The sequence below is a fragment of the Sturnira hondurensis genome, unplaced genomic scaffold (assembly GCF_014824575.4).
Source record: "Sturnira hondurensis isolate 20B ecotype Veracruz unplaced genomic scaffold, ASM1482457v3 Scaffold0020237, whole genome shotgun sequence".
Taxonomy (NCBI): Eukaryota; Metazoa; Chordata; class Mammalia; order Chiroptera; family Phyllostomidae; genus Sturnira; species Sturnira hondurensis.
Window position 1 is genome coordinate 9,138,039 of NW_028092868.1, and position 25,939 is coordinate 9,163,977.

At 38.4% G+C, this 25,939-nt stretch overlaps 1 protein-coding gene across 5 annotated transcripts in view; it reads left to right on the forward strand.

Annotated features, from left to right (window-relative positions):
• AGFG1 (ArfGAP with FG repeats 1) overlaps positions 1–25,939 on the forward strand; it is a 64,833-nt gene that overhangs the window by 33,710 nt on the left and 5,184 nt on the right. For 2 of the 5 annotated variants that reach the window (XM_037029346.1, XM_037029350.1), the window contains 9 exons: positions 6,934–7,049; positions 10,154–10,316; positions 11,533–11,686; positions 16,854–16,973; positions 19,215–19,424; positions 20,377–20,557; positions 23,161–23,240; positions 23,757–23,849; positions 24,766–24,813. In XM_037029346.1, the coding sequence (XP_036885241.1) occupies positions 6,934–7,049; positions 10,154–10,316; positions 11,533–11,686; positions 16,854–16,973; positions 19,215–19,424; positions 20,377–20,557; positions 23,161–23,240; positions 23,757–23,849; positions 24,766–24,813 (1,165 nt within the window). The remainder of the gene's footprint in view (positions 1–6,933; positions 7,050–10,153; positions 10,317–11,532; positions 11,687–16,853; positions 16,974–19,214; positions 19,425–20,376; positions 20,558–23,160; positions 23,241–23,756; positions 23,850–24,765; positions 24,814–25,939) is intronic. The other 3 variants (XM_037029348.1, XM_037029347.1, XM_037029349.1) reach the window with 3 other exon arrangements.

Below are 25,939 nucleotides of genomic sequence, written 5' to 3' on the forward strand. Positions count from 1 at the left end.
GGGGCTGTGTTGGGGCATCATCCTATAAACCTAAAGGTCGCTAGTTTGCTCTCTGGTCAGGCAGGGCACAACCTCATGCTTAGGTTGCCGGTTTGATTCTGTGGCCTGGGTGCATGTGGGAGGCAACAGAAAGATGCTTCTCACAGCAGTGTGAAATTTGGTGTGCGAAATGTTGCCCTTCTGGGTGAGGTGGTCGGGGAAGACTTTCTGAGGAGGCCTGTGTGGCTGGAGGGAGGGGTGGTGATGCAAAAGGAGTTTGGAGAGTTAATCAGAAGTTCGAATCCTGTGGCACCCAATAGGCTGTGTGTGTTGAAGAATGTGATTCTTATGCTAATAAGGAAGCCATTATAAGGTTGTTTATGTTTAAATTAAAAAAAAAACTGGCACCAGGGTTAAACAAATTGGATTTGATATTTTATAAATCTGACAATCTGTATATCCATTTATGTTTCTGGTTCACAAAGACTCTGGTTTCTTAGTGATCTGCAGAGCGTGTTTCTATCCTTTACATATTTTTATCTTTGAAGCTGGAGGTTGCAAGCAGTCATGCCACATTGTTTATTCTTTGTGTCCTATTTATGAAAATAAGGGTTTGCATGAATAAATGTATATATCCATTCCAGCAAATCTTGCTGTATTTTGTTGTCCCTGAGAGAATCATGAAGTTTGTATTATCACTACACTTAAACCTGTTTTCCTTCTCAAACCTGATACAACACTGTTTTCTGCCTTTTTATTTGGAATTGAGAATTGGTATGGCTGTTTCCTATTTTTGATGTTCATAATTGAGTTTGTTAAATTGCTTGCACTGCATATATGTGTTATTATGATTTGGGTGCTGTGTTGGATATCTTCCATTTGCCCTTGTAGCTCAAGTTCTTACCATGCTGTGGCTCCAGGCAGCTGGTTTATCTGGATACACAAATGGGCTTTCTTCCTCCTGGCTTCTGGCTGGGTTCAGTGGGTGGGGGATGAGGGGGCATTGTCAGCAGATCAGAGAAAGGAAGGAGCAGGGAGAGGTTCACATACTTTCTTCACTTCTTTACTGTGGGACATCCGCAGCCTGGCTGCATCCTTCCGTTGAAAGTCAGGGCACCGTTAAGTAGCTTTTGTTTAAGGGTCTGCTGACCTCTTCCTCCCCTGTATCCCTTCACTGCCAGTGGGTGGTGTTAGGCCCTGCTGTGACCAACCCTGGGATAATACACTCACTTGTGATTTCCTCACAGCCTGCTTGTGCATTGTAAACAGTCTCATTATTGAACTTTGCAGAGATCGAGTGTGCCGTCTGTTTCCTGTGGTGATCCTGACTGATAAATACACTTTAAAATATTTTAGATTCTGTTGGTGGCTATTACAGTTGTGATTATGGGGTGGATTAGCACTAGAATAAGGAAAAGATTATTCTGACAATTTCATGAATTTATTCTCTTGGCTGGTGTGTGATAGTATTTTTAGTTCCTCTGTAAGATCTGTTTTTGAGTATCACCAATCCTTGTTTTAAGCATTGTAGGGAATTCAAAAGTAAATGAGATACATGCTCAGCAATTGTAATATGAGGCAGTTTGTAGTGAGTTTCGTGAGAGAGATAGAAAGGGCCGTAGAAGTTCAGAGGAGAGAGACTGTTCTATCAGGACCACTTCGATTCTATCTGCGGCAGGAATGAAGGGGAACCTCGTGGCCTGCACTCCTGGTGAGACATCTGCATCCCAGTCCTTGGTTACTTCATTGCTCCATAACCTGCCGCAAACTGCTTAAGAGACCAGGTCCAAAAGTAATAATAAGTGATGCCATTTAAAGTTCATTCGATATACCTGATTTGAGTGCAAAACATATATAACTCAGTCCTTCCAACATCATTATGAGATGGGTGCTATTATTAAACAGAGTTGGAATTCAGATTCAGGCAGTCTTGTTCCCCAGTCCAGGTTCATGACTATCCCAACCACTGTGTTATTCCATAATTAGGCCTGACAGTCTACCTCCCTCAAAGAGGTCATCATAACTAGTTCCATCATGTGGGCAGCGCTCTCAGACGGTGGTTTTTAGGTATCTTGGTCATTGTTCATCTTTCTAGTCCCCCATCCCCGTGCTCCTCAAGTAGATAGATTGTATCACTTGCTGTAACTTGCTACAGTCATACACTAGTCAGCTCCCTTCATTCCTTGTAGATCTTGCCAGTATTGTTAATCACTTCTGCTATTCCCAGTGTCCATATATTCCATGTGATTATCATCATTAATAAATCAGTTTCCTGAATTCCTTGACCTCCTATTTCCAATGAGCTTTCATCCTGTTTTAGGCTTTATCAGTGATTATATCACTTCTCAGATTTCAAGTCCAAACATCCTTTTCTCTGACCACTACTGCATCTCTCTTCCCAGCTCGTTCCCTCTACCTTTTTCTAACTCCTGCGGTTTGGGGACAACTGTCAGGACCTCCAGTCCACTAAAGTCAAGCTTCTTTGTTGTCCAACATTCTCATCATGTTTTCGTTTTTCTGAACCTACCTAGACTCCATGGTCTGTTCTAATTACTCCCTTTTAACTCTTGTCATATTTTACTTCATTAAAGCCAAACACTCTGCCTCCTTTGTACCGAAACAGCCAGATGAGACTGGAGGGAAACACATCATTCTGACTAGTTCATTTTAAGTATTCGTGATCTCAGGTCCTAAGTGCTGGCTGCATTGTTACTGGATTGACTCTGTTCTCCTTCAGCTTTGAAAAGCTCTCCTTTTTCAGTTGATGTTTGTTATTTTGCTAAAACAGATAAAGAAAAAAAAAACCCTCAGAAAATAGAACTTGATACTTTCCTATCAGCAAATGCACAGACCTGAAAGAGCCATTTTAGTAGAGTGGTGGGACAGAAGCAAACCTTTCAAGCACTAAAATGTGAATTGGCCACAAGTTGCTATAAGACCTTGACATTATCCTAGATGAGTCCCTGGAACACTGTCTCTGTTAAATGAACCTTGCCCATTAATAGGTTTAGTGGCTAAGTAAATTTTAGAAATACTGAAAGCTCTAAGCTCTCTCCAGAAAGTATCCAGCCATGTAATATGAAAAATAGACATTTATTGGAGATATAAGATACAAGAATCATTGAACACAGAACAGTGACACCTCAGTCCTTTTCAAAGTAGGCACCTTGGGACCTTACACAGTTCTCCCAGTCGTCATCAGCTGCCCTATTCTGTTTTCCTGAATCTCATCAACAGTCTGAAATCTCGTCTTTTTTAAAGATGATTTCAGTTTTGGAAAAAGCCAGAAGTCACAGGGCACCAAATCTGATCTGTAGGGGGTCTGAGTCACCTGGGTAATTTGATATTTCACCAAAAAACTCTAGACAAGACACGATGCATGAGTGCATGCATTGTCATGAAACTGCCAATCCCAGTTGCCCATTGCCGTGGCCTTCTGAATCATCAGAATAGTTTCTGAGGAGGGAAGTTCAAGCTTACTGCCGAATTTGATGCAGATTTGTTGCTGTACTCTCTCAGTTATTGTGACTGCGATGGCCACACAGTACACATGCTCACTCCATGGTGTCTACTGCTCCCACTGACCAGTACAGTGAAGTCATCATTGTTCACACATGTGCATTCCAGTCCACTCTCCTTGACTGCCAGGTTGCATCGATGTCACACACACTCTCCTCCTTATATTAACAATAGCTGTCCTTTTTCTGATGGACCTCATATATGTGCAAAGGAAGTTTCTGTCTGTTGACCTAGACTGTACTGGCTTTCAAACCTTGGCCTATTTCACAATCACCTGCAGGGCTGGCTTAAAAACATTGCTGAGCACCACCTCCAGAGGTTCGACTTCCTACATTTTGGGTGCTCCTGAAAATTTGCATGACAACTTTTTAGGTAACTCAGATGCTGCCAGTCCAGGGAAGTGAAGAATTCCATTTTTGAAAGCCACTTGTTTGAGTAAGAACTCCACTGCCGAGAGCGGTAGGAAAGCTTTAGGATTTTGAACAACCTAGAAGTAGCCATTGTGGGGTAACAAAGCTAGAAATAAGAGCTGACTAAAATCGTGAAGGGACTTTGATAGTGAGAACAGCATTAATTTGTAGTGGATCCAAGCAGCTAGTTTTTGCGGCTTTCCTTGGCAGTTTGGCGTGTCCGAGAGAGCAGGAGTAGAGTTATTAGCAGTCAGTACAGAATTTTGAGTGAATCCTGCAGACTACTAATGTCAGATATCTATAAAGTTTACCATCAGACACTCCTTGTTTTGTATTACTGTGGTGAGTGCCAAGACAGTAGCTTTATGGTTTGTCTTCTACCCATTTTCTTTTTATTTGTATGCTTATTATTATCTTTTAGTCATTAATTGTTCTTAGTTTAGAAATGTGTACGTGGTAGTTCATAGGAGTTTTGGAATGTGAAGACTAAATGTTTATGGCATTTAGTTTCCTGAATGGATTCTGTCAGTTACAGTTCATAACTCTTCGGCTTTGGGCAAATGACCACCATGTCTCTTGTTGTCTTGTTTGGGAATTTTTAAAATAGAAGAATTAGAAGCTTCCAGTTTTCCCTTTATGAATGTAATTGTAAAACCACAGATCTTTTAAAATTATATTTTAGCAGAGTTATTAGTCAGGGTTTTGCCAGAGGGTAGTCCCATGTGGTTCTTTTTAAGTAGCTACGTATTTATTGCAGAAGCTGGCCCCCTCAGGGTTATAGTATATCTGGCAGTGACTTAGTTGCATTACCATTCCTGGGTGCCTGCTCTTCTCTGGTGTTGCCGCTGAAATGTTTTTATAATGAGACAGTGTCTACTCTAAGGCCTCGAGGGTGTCAGCTGTTTCCGCCTTAATGACTTGATAGTATCTGGCCTGAGCCTGGAGCAGGAGGCACCACGAGAACCATGTTGTTTTGGAACACGCTTGGCACATGATAGGGGAGGAGAAGGCTTGGTCCTGTTCCCTGTGCTCCCTTACCCGCTGCGGTGAGCAGGTGAGGTCCAGGAGGACGCTGCATTGCTTTCTCCGAGTTCTCAGATTTCTGTCAAGCTTTTTGAAGCTAGATACTATGTTTTTTAGTGTTTTAATTGTTACTCTTTAAAATAATACAATTTTGGAAACTGTGGACGTGTTTTTCATAGCTTTACTGAGGAATAATTAATTATAGGAACTTGTGCATTTTCAGAGTGTCTAATTTGTTGAGTTTTGACACTTGTGAAGCCTGATCACAACAGTAAGATAGCACTCTCTCATCATCCTCAAGAGTTTTCGTATGTCCCTTGGTAACGTATCTGTTCGATCTGCTTTCCCTTACTGTGGGTGAGTTTCCATTTTCTGAAAAGCTTAATGAATGGAATCACGTAGTGTGTATTTTGGGGGGGGGGTGTCTGATTTCTGCTACTCAGCATAATTATCCTAAGGTTATTTATGTACTTGCTTGTATCCATAGTTCTTTTTTACTACCAATGAGTCTCCTAATTGTATATTTCAGACTTTACCTAAACATTTACTTGTTGAATAGATGTTGGGTTTTTCCTAGTTTGGAGGTGTTATCAGTAAAGCTGCTACGAGCATTTGTGTAGAAATATGAGTGTGGACATGGCCGTTAATTTTTCTTGAGTAGCTACTTAGAAATGGGATGGCAGGGTCATGTAGATAATTTTTAAGAAACTGCCAGTTCTTGCTCTGGCTAGTGTGGCTCAGTGATTGAACAGCAGCCCGTGGGTCTCCAGTTTGATTCCCAGGCAGGGCACACGCCTCGCCCGGTTGTGGGCCAGGTCCCCAGTGGGGGGCACATGAGAAACAACCACACATTGACCGGTTCTCTCCCGTTCTTCCTTTCCCCTCTCTCTAAAAATAAATAAATAAAATCTTAAAAAAAAAAGAAAAGAAACTGCCACCTCTCCTCCAAAGTGGTTGTGGCATTTTACGTTCTTGCGAGTTCCAACTGCTCCATTTTCTCATAATACATGATATGGCCAGTCTTTTTGTTTTTAGACATTCTAGTAGTATGTGTTGTGGGGTCTCCATGTTTTAATTTGCATTTTCATATGACTAATGATGTTGGGCTGCATATTTGGTAAAGTGGCTGTAAAATTTCCTACCCATTCTTCGAACAGTTTTTTGTTTTTATTATAATCGAGTTTTAAGAATTTTAAAATATATTCTGGATTCACATTTTTTCTAGTTCTTACATGTTTTGCAGGTACTTCTTATGATTTGGTAGCTTGCCTTTTCATTTTTTAAGTATTTTGAAGAGCAACAGTTTTTAATTTTGATCAGGACCACTTTATCAAATTTTCTTCATTGTTTTCTTTATGCTCTTCTGTCCTATTTGAGCTCTGCATCATTTCATTTCTCTGATTTATCTAAAAAGCGGTATCTTGGGTTCTCATTTTTAGCCATTAGGGAAAAAAGCATAGGAGGCAACTATGAAGTTAGAGTCGTATCTTCATTATATATATATATTTTTCTTCATTATATTTTTGTTACTGTTATACTTTGATAACAAATTGTTTATGATTCTGGTAGTTTTTGTTTGTTATTTTTGGTTTATTTTTGAGCCTGTGAAGTATATGTGAAATTCTTACTGACCTAGTTCACTCTGTTTTATCAGGTAACTCAGATTCATAAGGTAACATGGCTTTGTTAAGGGCATACAGTTTTGATCATTCCAAGACCAAAAAAATCCCAGGTCCTCTGGAATCCCATTCCACTATTTGTTTCTCTATGAGGTGCTGTTTTTATGATGCTGTTGCTAAGATGTTATTGGGTACTGTAACATATTTAAGTAAATATAGTTTATTGGTTGCATCTTCATTTCTCACTGTGATAAATATCCTCACTGAAAGCAGTATTATTACAATTAAGTAGGCTAGTTTTCTGAGAGATCATAATTTTCCCTTTATATTTCATTAAGTAAGATGTTGATTTTTAACCCTTTTTTTTTTAATTCTTTCCAAAGGTCTGTAAACAGATTTGGCTAGGATTATTTGATGATAGATCTTCAGCAATTCCAGACTTCAGGGATCCACAGAAAGTGAAAGAGTTCCTACAAGAAAAATATGAAAAGAAAAGATGGTGAGTGAATAGTTTGCATTTAGAGCAAAGGTTCCCCAAATCACATTCATTATGGGTGAGATTAGTCTGACTAAGGAAGGGAGAAAGGAAGGAAGTAGGCAGGTTAGGGAGATAGGAAATAAAGACATAGGGAGGTAGGTACCTGTTATACTTGAGCGTTTTATTGGATTTGGTTCCAGTAACCTTCACTTCTGCTTTATCTTAACTCAGCAGCCTGTTCCAAGTTTCCCACCATTTTGTGGAAAGTTAGGATCCTTCCTCTGAATCCTTCTCTAGCCCTGTTAGTTTTTTAGACCCTTTGAGACTTAATAAAACCTCCTTTCTTAAAATCCTTATTCATTTAGCAAGTATTTATTTAGTATCTTCTGTATACTAGGCCCTGTGCTAGTAATGCTCTCCTGTAGTCCACTCGAAGTCCGTCTACTTAATTGCATTTTGCAGTTAGTCTTTGCTTAAGATATTGTTCACTTCCCCATCCAAGAAGTCATTTTACTACCTGGTTAGGGAGGGAACAGTGGTACTCGCCTAACTAAATCTATTAGATGGTAATTTCTAAGAAGAAAGGGAATGGGTTGGACATGTAAGCCCTTTTAAAACAGAACAGGGAGTACATGCCTAGAGCCAGTGTTCGAGTGCTTTGGGTCCCTGACGTTTAGCTACCTGAGCACAGCGTCAAAGTCAGTTCACTAAGAATCATTAATGGTGAACTCTTGTTTCCTTACCAGCATTCAGTAGTGTGCATCTCCTTGTTTGGGGGTAAGAAGGGTAAGGAGTCACAAATGGGGGCAATAGATAATGGTGAAGTAAGTGTCCTGTTGTTATCCCGAGGAGGTGTATTTGGACCAGAGAGCGATAGACTCGAGAAGTGTTTTGGTCCTGAGGGAATACTTGCGTTTATGGGCGAACCGTTTCTACCTTCATTCTCTGAGCAAATTAGAAGGAGGGAAAGCTCCCGCTGCAAACTTTGTATTCTTACCATTCTCTTGAGGAGACTGCTTTTTGCACAGCAAGATTAGGTGTGAATATAGGTAAAACACACAAATGAAATTTTAGTTTGGGAAAAAGGAAAGTTTTGGAAGGTGGGGTGATAGTAAAAGCATGGTGTCATACATGATTCTTTTTAAATGAAGTATACAATGATCTATTTATCATTTTAGTTAGTTTCCTAGACCTGCACCCCATACTTCAGACTTTTCTTGTATAACCCTGGCCTAATTTTGTATTTTTCCAACAGTTTTACTTTTACCAACTGAGAAGGTTAGTTTGAATAGGACTTAGCTGGTATTTGAGATTGTTTAGCTTCAGTTAGCAAGAGGAGTTTGTGTGTGAATATGAGTTGATAGAATTAAAATCATATGTCCTCCCACATTTATTATAATAATAGTAAACAAAAATAAAACCTGCTCAAACCATAACCCAAATAACTGTAAACCTCAAATAATTGTGATTTGTGTTATGTTTTCTGTCCTGAAAAATGTCGTAGTAGTAACAAGATTAACAAATACAAATTTTAATTGGTGGGTGGGAAGAGAGAGTGACTATTCAGGAAGGCCAGGACCTGTGCATTTTAAACCCAGGCTCCTGCACACCTGTAACAGGTGACTGGACAGCAGTGCAGTTGGTCTTTAATACGGCATGAGAACGCTCCAAATGCACGCGCCTTAGAAACCCCTGCTTTGAGCAAGCTATTCATTCGTAAACCAGTGGGTCTGTTGTCATCTAAGGAGATTTTGAAATTGTTCTTTGATCAATTTTCAAATGAACGTGTTATGCAAATTTAGCTTACTTTTAGATGAGTCTTTTGAACTAAATACTATAAATATTATCTGGCTTTGTCCTTTGATAAGATGTGGCTGTACTGAAAAGTCCGGTATCATCAGTGATATGCTGAACTACGGGAAAGTTTAACTTCCTGTGTTCATTGTCATATTCCATCATCTCCCATGTACTGGAAAAAGCAGTCAAGCAGTTTTATTGTTTGTGATGATTATGTAATTTGATAATAGGTAACACCTATACCAGGAACTGTTCAAAGTACTTTACAAATGTTAACTCATTTGTACTTTACAGCAGCCATATCTTCGTTTTGTAGATGGGAAATCGTAGGCCCAAAGCATAGAAGTGCTTTGCCTTAGGTTTCCCAGCCGTCGAGTGGCAGAACAGGGAGGCGAATCGTCTCTGGAACAGAAAGGTGCTGTTAACCATTCCGCTTTCCTGCTTTCTCCACCGACTGGGAAAGGGGTGGGGAGAAGGAGAGAACCCAAAATACACAGAGTGAGAGCTCTCACATAACCCTCTCCTAGAGATCATCACTGCCAATGTTAGAGCATTATATCCTTACTGCCTGTCTTTCCTTCCCTTCCTCCTTCCTGTCAGACTTGGAAGACCATGAAGTAGTGTGTAAATTTTCCTGTGTAGCTAGAGGAGTAGCTGCGTAGTACTATGTTAAATAGATTTAAGAAGGCTGTGGTAACATACGTGTACATGCATCTATGTGCATGTAGCTGGTACCTCTGGGGTGCAGAGCATATCTATTTGTGTATTTTAATAGATAGTAACAAAATTTATGAGACATACACTCAGATCAAATGCGAATGAATTAGGTTACAGGTGTTTTCATTTCTCTGTCTCCCTTTGTGAATTATTCCTGCCCATATAAAAATTGGGCTGTTGATCTTATTCTTACAGGTTTGTAATGGGCCTTTATATTTTAGACTGTTAACTGTATTAATAAATGTTCTCCTTTCTGTTCTGTTTCCAAGTGATACTTAGGATCTATGGTACTTCAGTTTTTAAGAATCAAATTATAGTATTAACTATTCATCATGATACACCCACTGTCTAAAACAACACAGAATGGTTATTGTTTATTTTATAAAAGCTAAGTAAATAATTGAAAACAGGTTTTATGTTAATCTTTATTACCCTTTCTCTTGAGTATTTCAATTAAGTGTTGTCTTCAGCTGTCAATTCCAAGAGGGTTTTGAAATAAGGTTGACATCAACAGTTTTGTACAAACTTAGAATTATGCTTATCATCTTTGAGTGTAGCATTTCCTATGTTTTTCTTAGTTAATTGCCTATTCACCTTTTCGTGTGTTTTAGGTATGTCCCACCAGAACAAGCCAAAGTGGTGGCATCAGTTCATGCCTCTATTTCAGGGTCCTCTGCCAGTAGCACAAGCAGCACCCCTGAGGTCAAACCACTGAAATCTCTTTTAGGCGATTCGGCGCCAGCCCTGCACTTAAATAAGGGCACACCTAGTCAGGTGAGTAGTCGTTAACTCTTTGTAGAGGCTTCTTCTTAAGGAGGGCTGAGCATGATGAGTGTGAGGATTCAGAGAAAGTGACTTAACCTTGTCTGCCAGTACGTACCAGTGGTTTATAGCGCATGAAAGGATTGTTGGTTAACTGGTTGGAATGTGTATGCCTGTGGTCCTCTGCTGTCGCTAATACGAGTTTCTTTGCGTCCTCCATGTAAAGGTGTACAGAAACGTTGCCATAGCTATTTGTCATATAACACAGAATTGGTAAAATACGAATCTGTGGTAGCCATCAGTGTCAGAACAGTGTAGCTTCTGTGATGTCCTTTTACAGGAAAGGATTTCTCAAGCAGTAGAGTTTCCCGCGTGCCTGATTCGTGACGCATGTGTGCATGTGTATGGAAACACGGGTGGCTTTGCATTACATACCTTCTTCTAAAAGACTGAATAGACTGAAGTCATTTCACGCGTCGATACTGGAAGTTTGCACTTCTGCGCTTGGTTACAGTTAACGGAGCTGTGACAAATCTGTTATCGTGTGACATTCTGTCTGCCTTACATAAGAATGGTTCTGAGGCATGATAATATTTGAATTAAATCCCACTCTTTTTAATAGTGCATATTAGAACATCTGGATAAATTGCTGTTTTTACACAGAAAGTTGGAGTGAAAAATGAAGAGAAGGGTTTACATTATATCGCACCTCTTTTTCCTGTGTATGAAGGATGCATTTTATGAAAGCCTTGTCTGCTATCTTAGCAGTAAGACTGCTGCCAGGGGTGTCCAGCCCTTTGGCATCTCTGGGCCACACTGGAAGAACAGTTGTCGTGGGCCACGCATTAAATACATTGTGATGTGTAATCACAAAAAAACCTCATAATGTTTTAAGTAAATTTACAGTTTTGTGGTGGGCTGCATTCACAGCCGTCCTGGGGCTGCAGGTTGGACACCCCTGGAAGCAGTAGGTCCATCCTTTGTCATGAGGGGGAACAGCTGTTGTAATTATGTTTCTTTGCATTTCACACTGTACTTAAAATTGAAAGATAATTTGGGAATAGATACTGAAAATTGGTGCATTTCAAAAAATATCCAAGTACTCAAAACTCAAATAAAAGATTATGTAATCTTTAAATTGTGCTTTAAGCTTGATTACTTGGAAATAGTGTGATAAAGTTTAGCGTATCTGACTGGAAACTCTTTATAGCTAATACGTGGTCTATAGTCCCCTGTCGTAGGTCGCTCTCAAGGGCAGCAACAAGAAAAGAAGCAGTTTGACCTTTTAAGTGATCTTGGCTCAGATATATTTGCTGCTCCGCCTCCTCAGTCAACAGCTACAGCCAATTTTGCTAACTTTGCACATTTCAACAGTCATGCAGGTAAGTGTTTTTTCCCAAGAACTCTTGCTAGAGATGTGATTTCTCTTACCAAGAAACAACCATTCTTTTTAGAACTGAAGTGCTAGTAAACATTCTGTTGGGAGTGTTTGGTCCCTCATACCTGCTGAGGTATATTTGTAATCATGTAACCCTGTGCTTTTCATCACAAGAGAGACTGAGCACCAGGTATCGATTGACATGACTTCTTTCCATAGAGGAATGGGACAAACTGTCAACTATTTTTTAACATTTTGATATGGACAATTTCAGATGTTCAGAAGTAACCTTCACATACTCATCACTCATGGCTAATCTGGTGTGATTTCTTTCTCAAGTCATTTCCTCCTCTTAAGTTATTTGAAGCAAATCTTCGACATGGTAGTTTATCCTTAAATAACCTATTTTACATGTATCTATAAAACAGGATTTTTTGTTAAACATAATCATAGTATTACTGCTCCTTAAATAATAGTAATATTAATAATTCATTAGTACTCAAGTTTCCATTCCAAACACACACACACACAGATTTTATTCAGATTATGTTTCACATAAGGTGTACACTTACAGTTGTGAAACATGACTCTTAGTCTGTAGGTTCTTCCTCCATATCCTTTCATTTATTTGTTGAAGAAACTTAGGTTATTTGTCCCTGCTGAATTTAAAGCAAGTCTGAGATTTATTGATTGCACCACTGGGGGGTCCTTTATCAGATTTCTCTCTTGTTTCCTGTGAGTTAATAGACGCGGTCTGTTACAGGTTGATTTTTGTTGCTGCTGCTGCTGCTGCTGCTGGGGTGGTGGTGGGGTGGACAAGCCTGCTACCTAGGGTTTAAGAGGCAGATAATACTGATATTCTGTCTTGGTAATGTTAGCTGTTGATGCCCAGTGCCAGGATCTGTTACGCAAAATTGTGGTACTCTCAATTTATCATTCCTTTATTTACCGGCTGAACTATTGGGTTAGCCAAAAAGTTCTGTAAGATGACTCCAGTAGTGCGTAGTTGTCTTTAAGTTCATTCAAGACAGTTTTGTTAGATTGTATTGTGACAGCTGTCATAACAGCATGCATTTTTTAAAAAACCTCAAAATTGGTGAATTCTTGTGTAGCAATTTTAATATTGAAGATGGGAGAAAATAAGCAACATTTTTGGTACATTATGCTTTATTATTTCAAGAAAGGTGAAAACACAACTGAAACGCAAAAAAGAAAAATTACGCAGTGTATGGAGAAGGTGCCGTGACTGATAACATGTATCCCGTGGGTTTGTGAAGTTTCGTGCTGGAGATTTCTCGCTCGGTGATGCTCCACAGTCAGGTAGACCAGCTGAAGTTGGTAGTGATGACATTGAGGCATTAGTTGAGAGCAGTCAGCATTATACCACATGAGAGATCTCAGGCATACTCACAATATCCAAATCAATAAAGTTATTGGTGAAAATGAAAAATGTGTCTTTTATTTTATGGAAAAAGCCATACGGAACTTTTTAGCCAACCCAATACTTAAAGAACCCCACAACTTTATCTTCTATAGAAATATGTGTGCAGTTAGAAACATACTTTACAGAATTTAATAGTTTTGACTGGTAATAAACATCACAAAACCTACAAACTGGAAACTGTAATTAATTTTTTAAAAGATTTTATTTATTTACCTTTAGAGGGGAAGAGAAGGAGAGAGGGAGAGAAATATCAATGTATGGTTGCCTCTCGTGCGTCCCCTGCTGAAAACTGGCCTGCAACCCAGGCATGTGCCCTGACTGGGAATCGAGCAGTGATCCTTTGGTTCGCAGGCCCGTGCTCAGTCCACTGAGCTACACCAGCCAGGTGTAATTACATTTTTTTGCACCTTACACTAGGGACCTCAAACTCAATTCACTTGCCCAAGGGAAACACAAATGAGTACTGAAACGCAGTGTGTGAGAAACTGTGGTACCCTTTTTAAGGGGGAAGTTCTCATCTGTTGTCACATATACACACAGCTTTAGGGTTACAAATTAGTAATTTCTTTTTAGAGAAGCAAGCAGTCTTATTTAAAGTAAAAATGTTCTCTTTTTAAATGTTGGAAATGGAGGGAAAACATTAAATGTTGTATAGGTCAAACGAAGTGTATCTCTCAGCTGAATTTGATGAGGGCCGTTAGTTTTTGTCCTCTGGTCTCTGTCTTTCTCGTGAGTAGTTGCTTCTAATCAAAGAGGAAACACAGCTGTCTGCAAAATTCAGGCTCGTTAACTTGGCGCCTTAAATTTTATAGCTGACTCCTTCATACTTTTTGAAATAAGATTATTTAAAACACATCTTTACTGTTTTGTCACATTCTTTTTAGTTTGGATTTCTTTGTGTAAAGATTGCTTAAGGTTCCAAATAGTAATTTTTGTATTATTTAATTTATTAGTGCTTAATTTCCACTTTGGTACAGTTGTGTGTACCAAAGTTTTACTTCACAGCACTTAGAAATTTTAAAAGTTACTATAACCAGTTGTTGAAGACAGTGAACAGTTTACAAACAAAAACTGATAGAAATATTACAAAGCCCTGTCTTTTCATAAAGAATACTTATTTGATTCATGTTCTTGGTGCTCTGGTTGGGAAGCACTGGGAAATGCAAATGCAGTGAAGTAAACTAAATGGATTTTGTTGAGCTAATGTATTTTTCCTGATTATGTCTGAAATATATTAAATGTATATTTCCCCCTTATGATGTTGTAAGTATAAGACAAATGGAGAATGTATACTATTGTGTAGTATATATTTATATATGTTTGAGGTTTAAGTGACAAACTAGCTTCGGGACCTAATTCTTGTTTCTTTAAGGGACAGATGTATTTCATTTTCTCTCAGATGTATATCTAAATTGTTTTAAAAACTTAGAAACTTACCATTTGCAATATAGCCCACTTTAAATTTGAGAACTTCCTGTTCCATGTTCTCTGTTTGGTTTATAGTTGCATTATCTATCTATCTATCTATCTATCTATATATTATATGTTTTGGTCTTATAAATTTACTTGGCCTTTTAGTAGAATTTTCTTCATTTTGGCCTTACATGTTAAGGTTTTCAAAGAATTTCTATTGTCTCATAAGCTGGATCCGCGAGTAGAGACCAGGCAGTGAACCCTCTCACTTTGCTAACAGATCACACTGAGAGAGCCAGCCCAGTCGAGGGGCTAGTCCAGTGCTGTACAGTTACATGGCGTGGGCTGGGCTTCTCTGACCCTGACCTCAGACCCCTTTGCACCAAATCGTGCTTGCTTACTGTTTTTCTCTGTACTACTCAATGGTAGCTGGCTTTAAACTTGTATTATATTTATAATTTAAACTTGCATAGGTACTCCATATATTTTTCCAGAAATTAATTTTAAAATGTATTATTCATTTGTTAGCACTTCTTCCATTATATTTATTTTGGGGAAAGTAAAATTTCAGTTTATAAAGAAATCGAATTAAGTAAAAAATAATGACAAAAGATTGGGGTGTCCAGAAAATACAGAGTTTATATTGTTAAGCAATAAGCAACCTTTTAGTTTAGGTACTTCTGTATAGTGTTTGAGAGGTAAGACAAACGTGTTTTTAAAAGGTTTTCAAGAACAACATGTGACCAGTGACAGGTGGGATAGCACCCCACATTTCAGAAGTGCCAGGTATGATTACCCCGAAAGGGAAGTGTCATGGGGACTAAGTGAAACAGGGGGCGTAGTTTAGGTACATTTCCTCCCCTACTGTCATATCCTTTGAGATATATACAAAGCAGCAACTACACAAAATGCTTTAAGTTGTCCTGATTTTCTTCCTACAAATATGTTTTGCTCCATTCGTGGAAAATGTTCCTGTTTAGTAACTTTTTTGGTTTTGTTTACAAGTAGAATATATGTTCTTTACAAAAGCTTGTTAAAGTCAAACAAAGAAGAAACTATTATCTGATATCTATTTTGAGTTCAAATACAGATTTTTCTGTGTACACAATACCATATTTAACAAAGTAGCTGATGAAAATGTATCTGGAACTTATTAACCTGTTTATCTTATTTACTTTGTTATAACCATTTTGTATAGGGCTGAATGTTTTTTACATGATTTTTTAAATGGCTGCATTATATCCACCATAATGATATTATATATTTCAGCACTTCCTTCATTGCTGGCTATTTGAGTTTCTAGTTTTTCATCATAAAAACACATTGTTTAGCTATTATATACATCCATAGTCATTTGCAAGATTATTCCTTTACAGAAACTTCCTAGAAGTAGAAATGCCTGCAAAGGATTTAAAGTGCATGACTTTGTTGATATCCATCCTTTGGACGTCTTTTCAGTCTTACCACTCAGCGTGTCCTTTCCCTTATGTCAGTCACTGTTTATTCTGATCATTTTGTCATACCCTGCATAAAAATTTTACCTGACATCTGTTTTGGCCCTCAAAAACATGTGTTGAATTATTTTATTCTGTTACATAATTTAGAGAAGCCTAGAATTTTGCTATTAGGTTGACGACCAGTGGAAAGTACCAATGAGTCTGTTTTCCACTGGGTATGAGGTGCGCTTATGTTATACTTTGTACTAGTTTTCATTGTTGCTTACATTTAATGTTTGAAAATGGCAGGCTTGTAATAGAATGTGAATATCTTTCATTTGTTTAATAATCTTGTCCCTCTCATTTTCCATTCAAATTTGTTTTATTTTTATTTTTATGTGCCAAAAGTTGTTAACTTAAAAAAACCCAAAAGAATATTAATTTAATTAAATCCTTTTATATCAGTATTGTTGATTCATCCAGCTGATGAATCACTCAGTGCCATTTTAAATCTAAATTTTCCAGTCTGTATCCTATATCCTACATTTCTATCTGCTTTACTGTAACTCATGTATTTAGGGCTCTTAATTCAGAGTTTTCCTTAATGGAGTTACATTTAGAGTCCTATCCCTGTGGTCACTCAAAGGTATTGTATGCAGATTTATCACTGTGCAAAGTGTTACTGGAAATTTCCGGATACCCTTTAGTAAACTGTTTGAAATTGGACTAAACGTGTAGGATTTAAAATCTGATTTCTGTATGTCTTTAAAGTGAGTTCTGAAGTATAGTAACTTTTCATAATATTCTTAAATTCATTTGTCATTTTTTATTTGTAGTTTTCACATTCATTAACATGTATTGTTCCTTACCATTTACAGCTCAGAATTCTGCAAATGCAGACTTTGCAAACTTTGATGCGTTTGGACAGTCTAGTGGTTCGAGTAATTTTGGAGGTTTCCCCACAGCAAGTCACTCTGCTTTTCAGCCCCAAACAACAGGTAGAGCTTCTCCAGCATTATGCTTAAATGTTTACTTTAAAGAACAAAGTAAAACTCTCTAGATGTAGTTTTGAAAATTACTCTAAACTGAAATTCTGTAATCTCATTTTAAAATATTCTGTCTTACAAAGCTCTGGGGAAACCTGAAATCTCTATTTTATTTCTGTGTTCATTTGTTTTTCTGACCTCTTCTGTATGTTGTCTAATTCACATCTGTTCTCCTTTTCCTGCACGTGAATCTTCCTTGAACTTCCTGTGCAAGGAGGAATCACGACAGTGTTTTAGGGTTCAGAACACATTGGTTTAGGCTGTAAGTAAAGGAAGCTAATTGATTGCTTCCCTAGAACTAAAAGTATAAGTAGTTTTTAGGGCAACAAACTTGAAAGAAATAAATGTTATTAGTCAAGAGTAAGCTGTTTAAGGATCACTTTAGTAAAACTTGGAAATAGTTCTCTGTGCAGGAATTGGTCTTGAAACATTGAATACTCTCCCATAAACTGTATTGTTTTCAGAAAGTAATTGAACCCTTGTTTAGATCTTTGGCTGATTTCGTTGCTTTCAACTTGAACTCTGTGTATTGTCTTAAAGCTTTTCCTTCAGTCATCTTTTTTTCCCTTTAACTTTTATCATGCACGTAATTTTCGGCCGTCCAGCATTTAGAATGCTCTCTTTCAGCTGCAGTTCTGGCGAGTCCACTTCGGCTTCTCCTCCCCAGGCTGCCAGCAGGAAGTCCTCCTGCCACGTAGGCCCTGTTACTGGTTTGCTTTACGCTGTATTTCACAGAGTTTCAATTACACAATGTTAATTATCATTTAATAGTTTTCCTAAATTCTCACTATTACTTCCCTTCATCATTCCTAAACTCAAAGAACACGATAGTATACAATGAATTAGCTGATTTAATAATTCCACTTTTAATAATTTGAAATAACTTTCATACAGTTTTGAAAGGCTATACTATATACTACTTTGTTCATCAGCTACTTACAGCAGATCACAGTCTTCTGTTTATTCATTACTAGAGAGAAAGGAAGGGGAGAGAAAGAAAGGGAGAGAAATGTCCGTGTGCTTGAGAAACATCCGTCCATTGCTTCTTACACACCCCTAACCAAGGACCTGGCCCAAAAGCCAGGCATGTGCCTTGACTGGGAATGGACCTTTTGGCTTGTGGGACGATGCCCAACATACTGAGCCACACCAGTCAGGGCCAGATCACAAACTTTTAAATACACACATTACTTAATTTTAATTGGAAACAACCAGAGTTTTAATTCCTGAGAACTTTTATTGGTGTATGTTATTTTGGAATGTTTAAAGAAGTGATAGATGAAAGGTTTTTTTTCCAAATAGGTATATATCTGTTCTGTTTTAAAAACACCTATACGTGCTTTGCTATCACTGTAATATAAAACTGTATTTACATACCATTTCGATGGCTGAAGCTAATGTGTAGGCATAAAGAACTGGTGTCAGAGGTGCAGGGTCAAAGCCTAGCGTGCAGGGTTTTGGCTTTGGCCTTCGGTAGTGCCCTGAGGGAGATCCAGACGACAGAGTGGACTTTAAAGCCTTAGCCGATGTACTGTGTGTTAATGACCTTTAGGTGAATATGCTCTGTAAAGTCAAAAACGGGTATAATATTTAAAATGTTACATTATATATAATAATAATTTTTATTCCTTATGCTGTGTATAGTACGGCAGGATTTTAATGAGGATACCGTGTACATTGAGTTATTATGTGGAATTAAATAATAGCTCTTTAAATAAAGTAAGTCTGGCACTAAAAGACCATATATTTAAGAAATTTTGGATCATAATAGTACATCTTAGACATTTTAAATTTCTACCTTCGAATCTGTTTCAACCAAATCTTCAGTACAGCTACAAAAGCTTGTAGTGTCAGGTACTTGTTAGCAGGAGAACTAGTTAAAAGTCAGTCTATAACTGAATATTGTATAACCAGTCTTAGACCAGATGAGATATAGTCTTTATTTCAGGATGGATCATTACACATAGAAATTTGTAGCTCTTCATTTTACCAGGGCCTTTGAAAATCTAGTTTTGCAAATTATAAAAAGTCTCATGTAGATGATTAAACTTGAATACTACTTGGCAGTTATTATTTTTAGGAATATAGGATTGCTCATATAACACTTCATTTAGGCAGGAACTATCATATGATCTACCACAGCACATTGGGAAAAGTCTAGAAATTTCAAGTGTTTCATTTATTCTGTTACAGGTGGAAGTGCTGGATCAGTAAATGCTAATTTTGCTCATTTTGATAACTTCCCCAAGTCCTCCAGTGCTGACTTTGGAACCTTCAACGCTTCCCAGAGTCATCAGACAGCAGCAGCTGTTAGTAAAGTTTCAGCAAATAAGGCTGGTCTTCAGGCAGCAGACAAATATGCAGCGCTTGCTAATTTAGACAATATCTTCAGTGCTGGGCAAGGTAATCAAACTGGAAATAAACGAGTGCAAATTTGTATATTAAGTATTCCTTTAAGTTTGGTTGTATTTACTAAAATTTGAGGATGCTGTGCTCTTCTCAGTAGTTGTGTGGACTCTGAGGGTCTGAAATCTCTACTGTAAAACTGAAGGCATAGACTCTAATTTCTGTACTAGGTTTGAAAGAAAATAATTGACAGAAATTTAATTTTGTCTTAGAAAGCATGCTTTACTATTCTAAAGCCTTTAGGATTAAGAATCTGAGAATGGAGTGGAAAGTTATTTGGTGGTTTCTATAAGATACTCATTTTGAACTATTTTGTATTAATGTCTTGGTAATTTTTAAAAATGATTTTTACAGTATGTTTCATGCCTAGTATTGGTCTTAAGGCCAGTGTTTTGCCCCGCAGAGTGCACAGTGCGGTGGGGACGGGCCAGGGGTCTGCTTTCAGCCCGCATTCTGTTCTGCTCTCTGCAGGGCCCGCTTCCTCGTCTCCAAAGTGAGGGCGGGAAGTAGCATCGACACCCTGGGGTTGTATTACATGTCACTGCATGTGAGGCGTGTGGGACACTGCTTGGCACAGGGTACATGTTGAGTGAACACTTCCTCTTACTGCTGTCTCCAATTTTTTCACGGACAACCCTGGGAAGTGACATTATGAGTTTGTATGTTTGCTTGAATGAAGTGTACCCTTCTCAGAGATAATAAGGAGCACTTTTGAGAATTCCTTCTTTATGCACAGTCTAGATGTGTCACTGGTACAGAGTTTTTGTTTTTGTTATGGAAGCAGTACTCTGTCTTTACCCCAGTGGTGTGTATGATTCACTGTGAATCATGCCCAGTATTTTCTAGGTTATTTATAATAATCTGTGAGAATCTGCTGTGTTGCATAGCAGACATGGTTGATAAGCTGGAAATGTACCTTTAGTTTTTGTCGTAATTTGTTTGTTCCCAGGTGGTGATCAGGGGAGTGGCTTTGGGACCACAGGTAAAGCTGCTGTTGGTTCCGTGGTTTCCGTTCCCAGTCAGTCGAGCGCGTCTTCAGACAAGTACGCAGCCCTGGCAGAGCTGGACAGCGTTTTCAGCTCTGCAGCCACCTCCAGTAACGCGTACACGTCCACGAGCAACGCCAGCAGGTACCTGGTCTCAGGGTTCTGCTTCACCTTGATGGCTTTGTGCAACTCTGAGTGATAATGTGAAATAATGACTGTTTGGGAGCGTAATTTTAAAATTACTGAATATTTTTATAAACTTGAGGAAACTGAGTTTAATTTGCTAAATAACTACAGTATAATCCTTGAACAGTTGTCTAATTTTATCTTTTGTTTAATGAAAGGTTTTATTGCTTTCTTGAATACCAAAATGTAATTCAGAGTATATACATATCTCAAAATGGACAGCTATATACAGATGTAATTATACTCATCAGAGACTCTATTTAACAAATGATTTACTTTTAAGGTACAGTTTTTAATTATGAGGCCTGAACACTGAAAGTAACATGATGTTGCCTTGGTTACAAATAGGCATTCTAAAATGTTTGCCCCAGTACCCAGTACTAATTCTGTACCTCTTCAGTGTCATGCTGGTATCTGTGAAGAGATGTTCATGGGCCTCTGGTCCAAAGGGATTCCTGGCAGTGAGAGAGCTAACAACATTAGACCCTTAAAAAGTCTTACAATTTTGACTTCTGCCTTTCAGAGTTGAGGTCGACCGAAGTACAGGTGACTTACCTGTACATTTTATCCATCTCTTTGTTTTTTACTCCTGTGCATTGTCTCTTCTCTTTTCTTTTGTTATCCCGGAAGGTTTTTATTTCCCTTAACACCTTTTGTGGAGAGAAGTGGTAGGTTTTTAACACTACTTGGTCTCTCCAGTATTAAATTTTCCATATGCCAGATAGAAAAAATCAAATATGAAGAATAAAATGTAGAGTGTTTACATATTTTTGTCATATTAATACTGTTTACATTAGACCTATGTAATAGTGGGCTGTAGCAAGTGGCCCTAAAGCCTGGACACACGCGTTATACATAGGACACGGTGTGGTGGTCCTGCGTAGCAGTGGTCTGCGGGGCGTTTTGAGTACTGCCTGAGACCCTTTGAAGGGATCTGTGAGGCTGAAACTATGTGTAGTGGTTTTGAGTGATTCTGTGTGTTTCCACTGGTTGACATTTGTATTGGTGGTACAAAAACAGTGGCAGGTACAACTTGCTGGCACTTTAGCATGAATTAAGGCCATTGGCACCAACTGTACAGGTAGCCATCAAATAATCATTGCATTTCTCTTGCCTCTGTACATTCAGTTTTACTTCTGAGTATTCTCGAGTTAGTTTGTCTTAATGAATGTTCTTGATGAAGCAGTCAAAAGAGTAATTGTGTTAAGGCTTTCTCCTTAAACATGTCTGTGCACTGCGTTTGGGGTAAGGTGTGCACCAGGCAGGTGTGCTGTGCACTGAGGTGTGATGCCGTCTTCAGGAGAGTGAACTTGTTTGCTTGCTGTGGGACGAACCCACCACCTGTGTTATGGATCGCTGTTTTTCCTTGAAAGATAACTGATAGGCAAACCGTGATTGTGCAGATTTGGGTATTTGACTATATTTTCTGAAAAATAACATTTAAGCCTTTCACTTAAAGGAAAATACTGGTAATATTCACATTTTTAAGCAAATATTAGAATTTTGAAAAGTTATTAACTCTACCATGAACTTGATAGCTTCCTATTACTTCTCTGGTGAGATGGGTGGCAATATTAATGTGATATAAATTTTATTTTGACTCTGGATAAGGAAATGTGTTAACATTTGAAAGAGTGGAATTGAGTATTTTCCAGGTACTACAAGATTGTTAAAAGATTGATTTAAACTGCAAGAGACACTAATGAACGTTAGCTTTGATTGGTACAAAAAAGTTCACTATAAGTTTTCAAGTTCCATATTGCACCTGACCTTTAGGAAATTATCACTGGTTTGGGTATGATGGCCAAAAATATATACATAGTTATCTGAGAAAGCTATTAAAACTCCTATTTTATTTACTATGTATCTGAGTGAGGCCATTTTTTGAAAATAAATACTTCAGCCTAAACAGCAAATCACAACACGTGGATGTTCTGTTAAGCCAGCCATTAAAGGGATGTGCAGAAATATTGGTGTTACAGTTTTCATTAAGTTCCTTTTGTTTTGATAAACATAGTTACCATAAAATGCTATTTATATTAGCATGTAATGGCTTTCTTGTTGTTTATCCATGAAAAGATTATTTAAAATTTCTGTTTTAATATTTGTACTCTGTGTATGTTGGTGAATATATATATAGCATACTCCTGGCAGGTGTGGCTCAGTGGATTGAGTGCCAGCTTGTGAACCATCGTGTTGGCAGTTCGAGTCCTAGTCAGGGCACATGCCTGGGTTGTGGGCCAGGTCCCCAGTAGGGGGCGTGCGAGGGGCAGCTACACATGGCTGTTTCTTAATGTTCCTTTCCCTTTTTCTCCCTTCCTTCCCCCTCTCCACAAGTAAATAAATAGAATACACGCACACACATACACATACACAGAAACCAAGGCTCTTTGGGGTTTTCAGTAATTTTTCAGAATGTAATTGAGTCCTGAGACTTAAAGTTTGACAACTTCTGTGATACATGATATGTTCATAATGATCTGTTTCCACATTTTGATGGCCACCCTTTAAATAGATTATCATTTTTGTTTTAATATGAACTTTTTCATATTTGTTTTCAGCAATGTTTTTGGAACAGTGCCCGTGGGCGCGCCCACGCAGACACAGCCTGCTTCTTCCAGTGTGCCGGCTCCCTTTGGAGGTGCGTGTTTCTGGTGTGCACTTGGCCCCCCATATGCAGGAGCTGTGTTCCAAGACAGCCCCGTGGAGGTCTGGAGCACTGCTTAGTACCAGACCCTGTACAGAGCTTTGGCCTGCCCGAATTGAGAGCATCGCTACTCTTGTGCTGTGGGGCCATTAAATGAAAATAGAGCAGGATGGAGCAAGGTTTCATCACATTACTTAGATTAGCGCACGTTTAGAACTTACTGGTTGTTTATTTCTGCAAATTCCCATTTAATATTTTTGGATTGCCATTGACTGCTGGTAACTGAAACTGTGGAAAGTGGAATCATGGAGAAGGGGGACTCATGCATACACTGGTTTTTATAAAGAGCCTGGGTGTATATTGTGTAGCATTTTCTAGGGGAACCAGAAGACCAATGATATTTGTCAAAAAGCTCTCTTTTTATATCTTCATAAATACATGAACAGATGTTTTAAGTGTTTGACTATAAATGTATTAGGATTTTATCATGTATTTTGTCATTTTTTAAAGCCACACCTTCCACAAACCCATTTGTTGCGGCTGCCGGTCCTTCTGTAGCGTCTTCTACAAACCCGTTTCAGACCAGCGCCAGAGGAGCAGCAGGTAGGAGATGCAGGTTATGGAAGGGCACGTTTTGGAAAAGGCATTTGTTGTACAAAACCATGTGAACATTAGGAAATAAGGATTCTTTCTTACTGAGGCTTATAGAAGTTCAATAATTTCCTGTAGTTAGAAAATGACAGAACCAAGACTCAGAGCAGCTCTCCTCTTAATTGCCATTTCCCCAAATTTCATTGGTTAGGCATGCTCATTTAAAATGCATGCACAAATGTTTTAAACACAATTCCCCTTCTGGTGGTTAAAACAAACACATAACCTAAATTTGTTTTCTGTTAATTACATTTGTCTGTGTGTCGCCTCACTGACCTCAGGACGATGTGCGCAAGACGCACTTTCTCCCTCTTCAGCCAGTGTGTGTGTTGAAAACGCTCACCATTCTCATACATCAAATAAGTTTCCCCTCGTAATGGTTCATTAGCTTACGTGACTTATCTTTGTGTATTTCTAGTCAATACAAAGAATTGTAAATAAAGATCAAGCATTGTGTGGGTGCTCTCTCTAAAATTTGACTTCGTGGACGCGAGATCATTTTAGACGATCTGATGGATAACATTTTGGGGTGTAACCCGTAAGGCCTACAAGTCTGTTTATGAACATGGTTCCATCTTGACATGAAAAAATGTTAATGCTCATTTAAAATGATGAACTTTATAAATGCTTCTTCATTTGATATTTATTCTGATTTCCCTTTTATTGCTAACATTGTAAATGTTAAAAGCTCATGCATAGAGTTCAACTAAAAAGACTGTGGATGTATTCTGATCATGTATTATGGTGCCCACTTTCTAACAGCACGTTCTAATTTCTAGAACTTCTTAGTGAAAAAACACTTAACTTCTGTTTCTATGATAACTACCATGAGTTAATTGACACTGGTCTCTTTACGGCTCCCCGTAAGGCCTTTCTGGAGCAATGCCTTCTCGAGTGTTCCCTCACGCTCATTTTGGTAGGTGCCACGGCGAGTGTCTAGATTTCTGTGGCAGTCTGTCTGCCTGCTTGCGGAAGCTTCTGCTAGTGTTCTGGGTCCTGCATGTGGAATTGAGTTTTCCATGTTTTAAAATGCAGTGGGCATGAATGTGTGGCATTGGATTACATTATGTTTACAATGACATGAAAGTCTTGCGTAGCGATTTCTGTTTTGATGCTGAAAAGCTTTATCTTATTGCTTACCTACAAGGTCACGTTAGAATGTTAATAGCTCTGTCGGTTATTTTTCTTCCGTTCGAAGTTATAGTACTTTGAGTGATGCATTTCGATACCCGTGGAGTTTGATTTTGTTTAACTGTATCTAAGTTTTGCTTTTTAGCGCCTTAGAAAGCAGTGTCAGAGTTCTGTCTGCATTGTCGTCTGTTACGAAACCCTCCTGTTGCCCATGCAGTGTGCTCCTCATGCGCTTCCTAGTGGCTTGTTTTTCTTTTCTCTCTCTTCAGTAGTAAGAAAGTCATTTAAATTTTTTGATATTCTAATTAGGTCCATTGAGAATCATTGTTAAAAACATGAGGATTACAAGGATTAGATTACTTTGGGCAACATCTATGACCTTTTTGAAGGTTTTTAAAAATAAAAAAATAATTTATTGTAACAGTATTAACATCTATACTTTAGATCATAATTTAAAAAATGTAAATAGATTTTTTTTTAAATCAGGAAATTCAGTGAACTCTATTTTTGATAGCATCACAGTAAAACTATTTCACTATGCAATTACTAGTATTCTGTATTAAAAGCAACATTTTTGGCTTTTATTTTACTGAGACCTTTCCTAGAACACATGACCTTCTCTAGCAATAAGTAATGCACTCTTCTGTTCCTACATGTGTTTCTGTAGTGGGAATTAGTTCACAAGTGATTCGTAAGTGGGGAATGACAGCAGCATGCCACATATGTAGGCGCAGTTCACACAGATTTCCCCGACCTGTGACTCTTCCGTTCCGTGAAGCCACAGTGCCTCGACCTGCCAGGCCGTGCTGGAGTGTGGTCTTGAACGCTGTGCACTTGCCCTACGTGCTTGGTCTCTTCTGAGAACACTTCCTGTGCTTCCTTTTTGCTCTTTGTGCATTTTGCCCTCATTT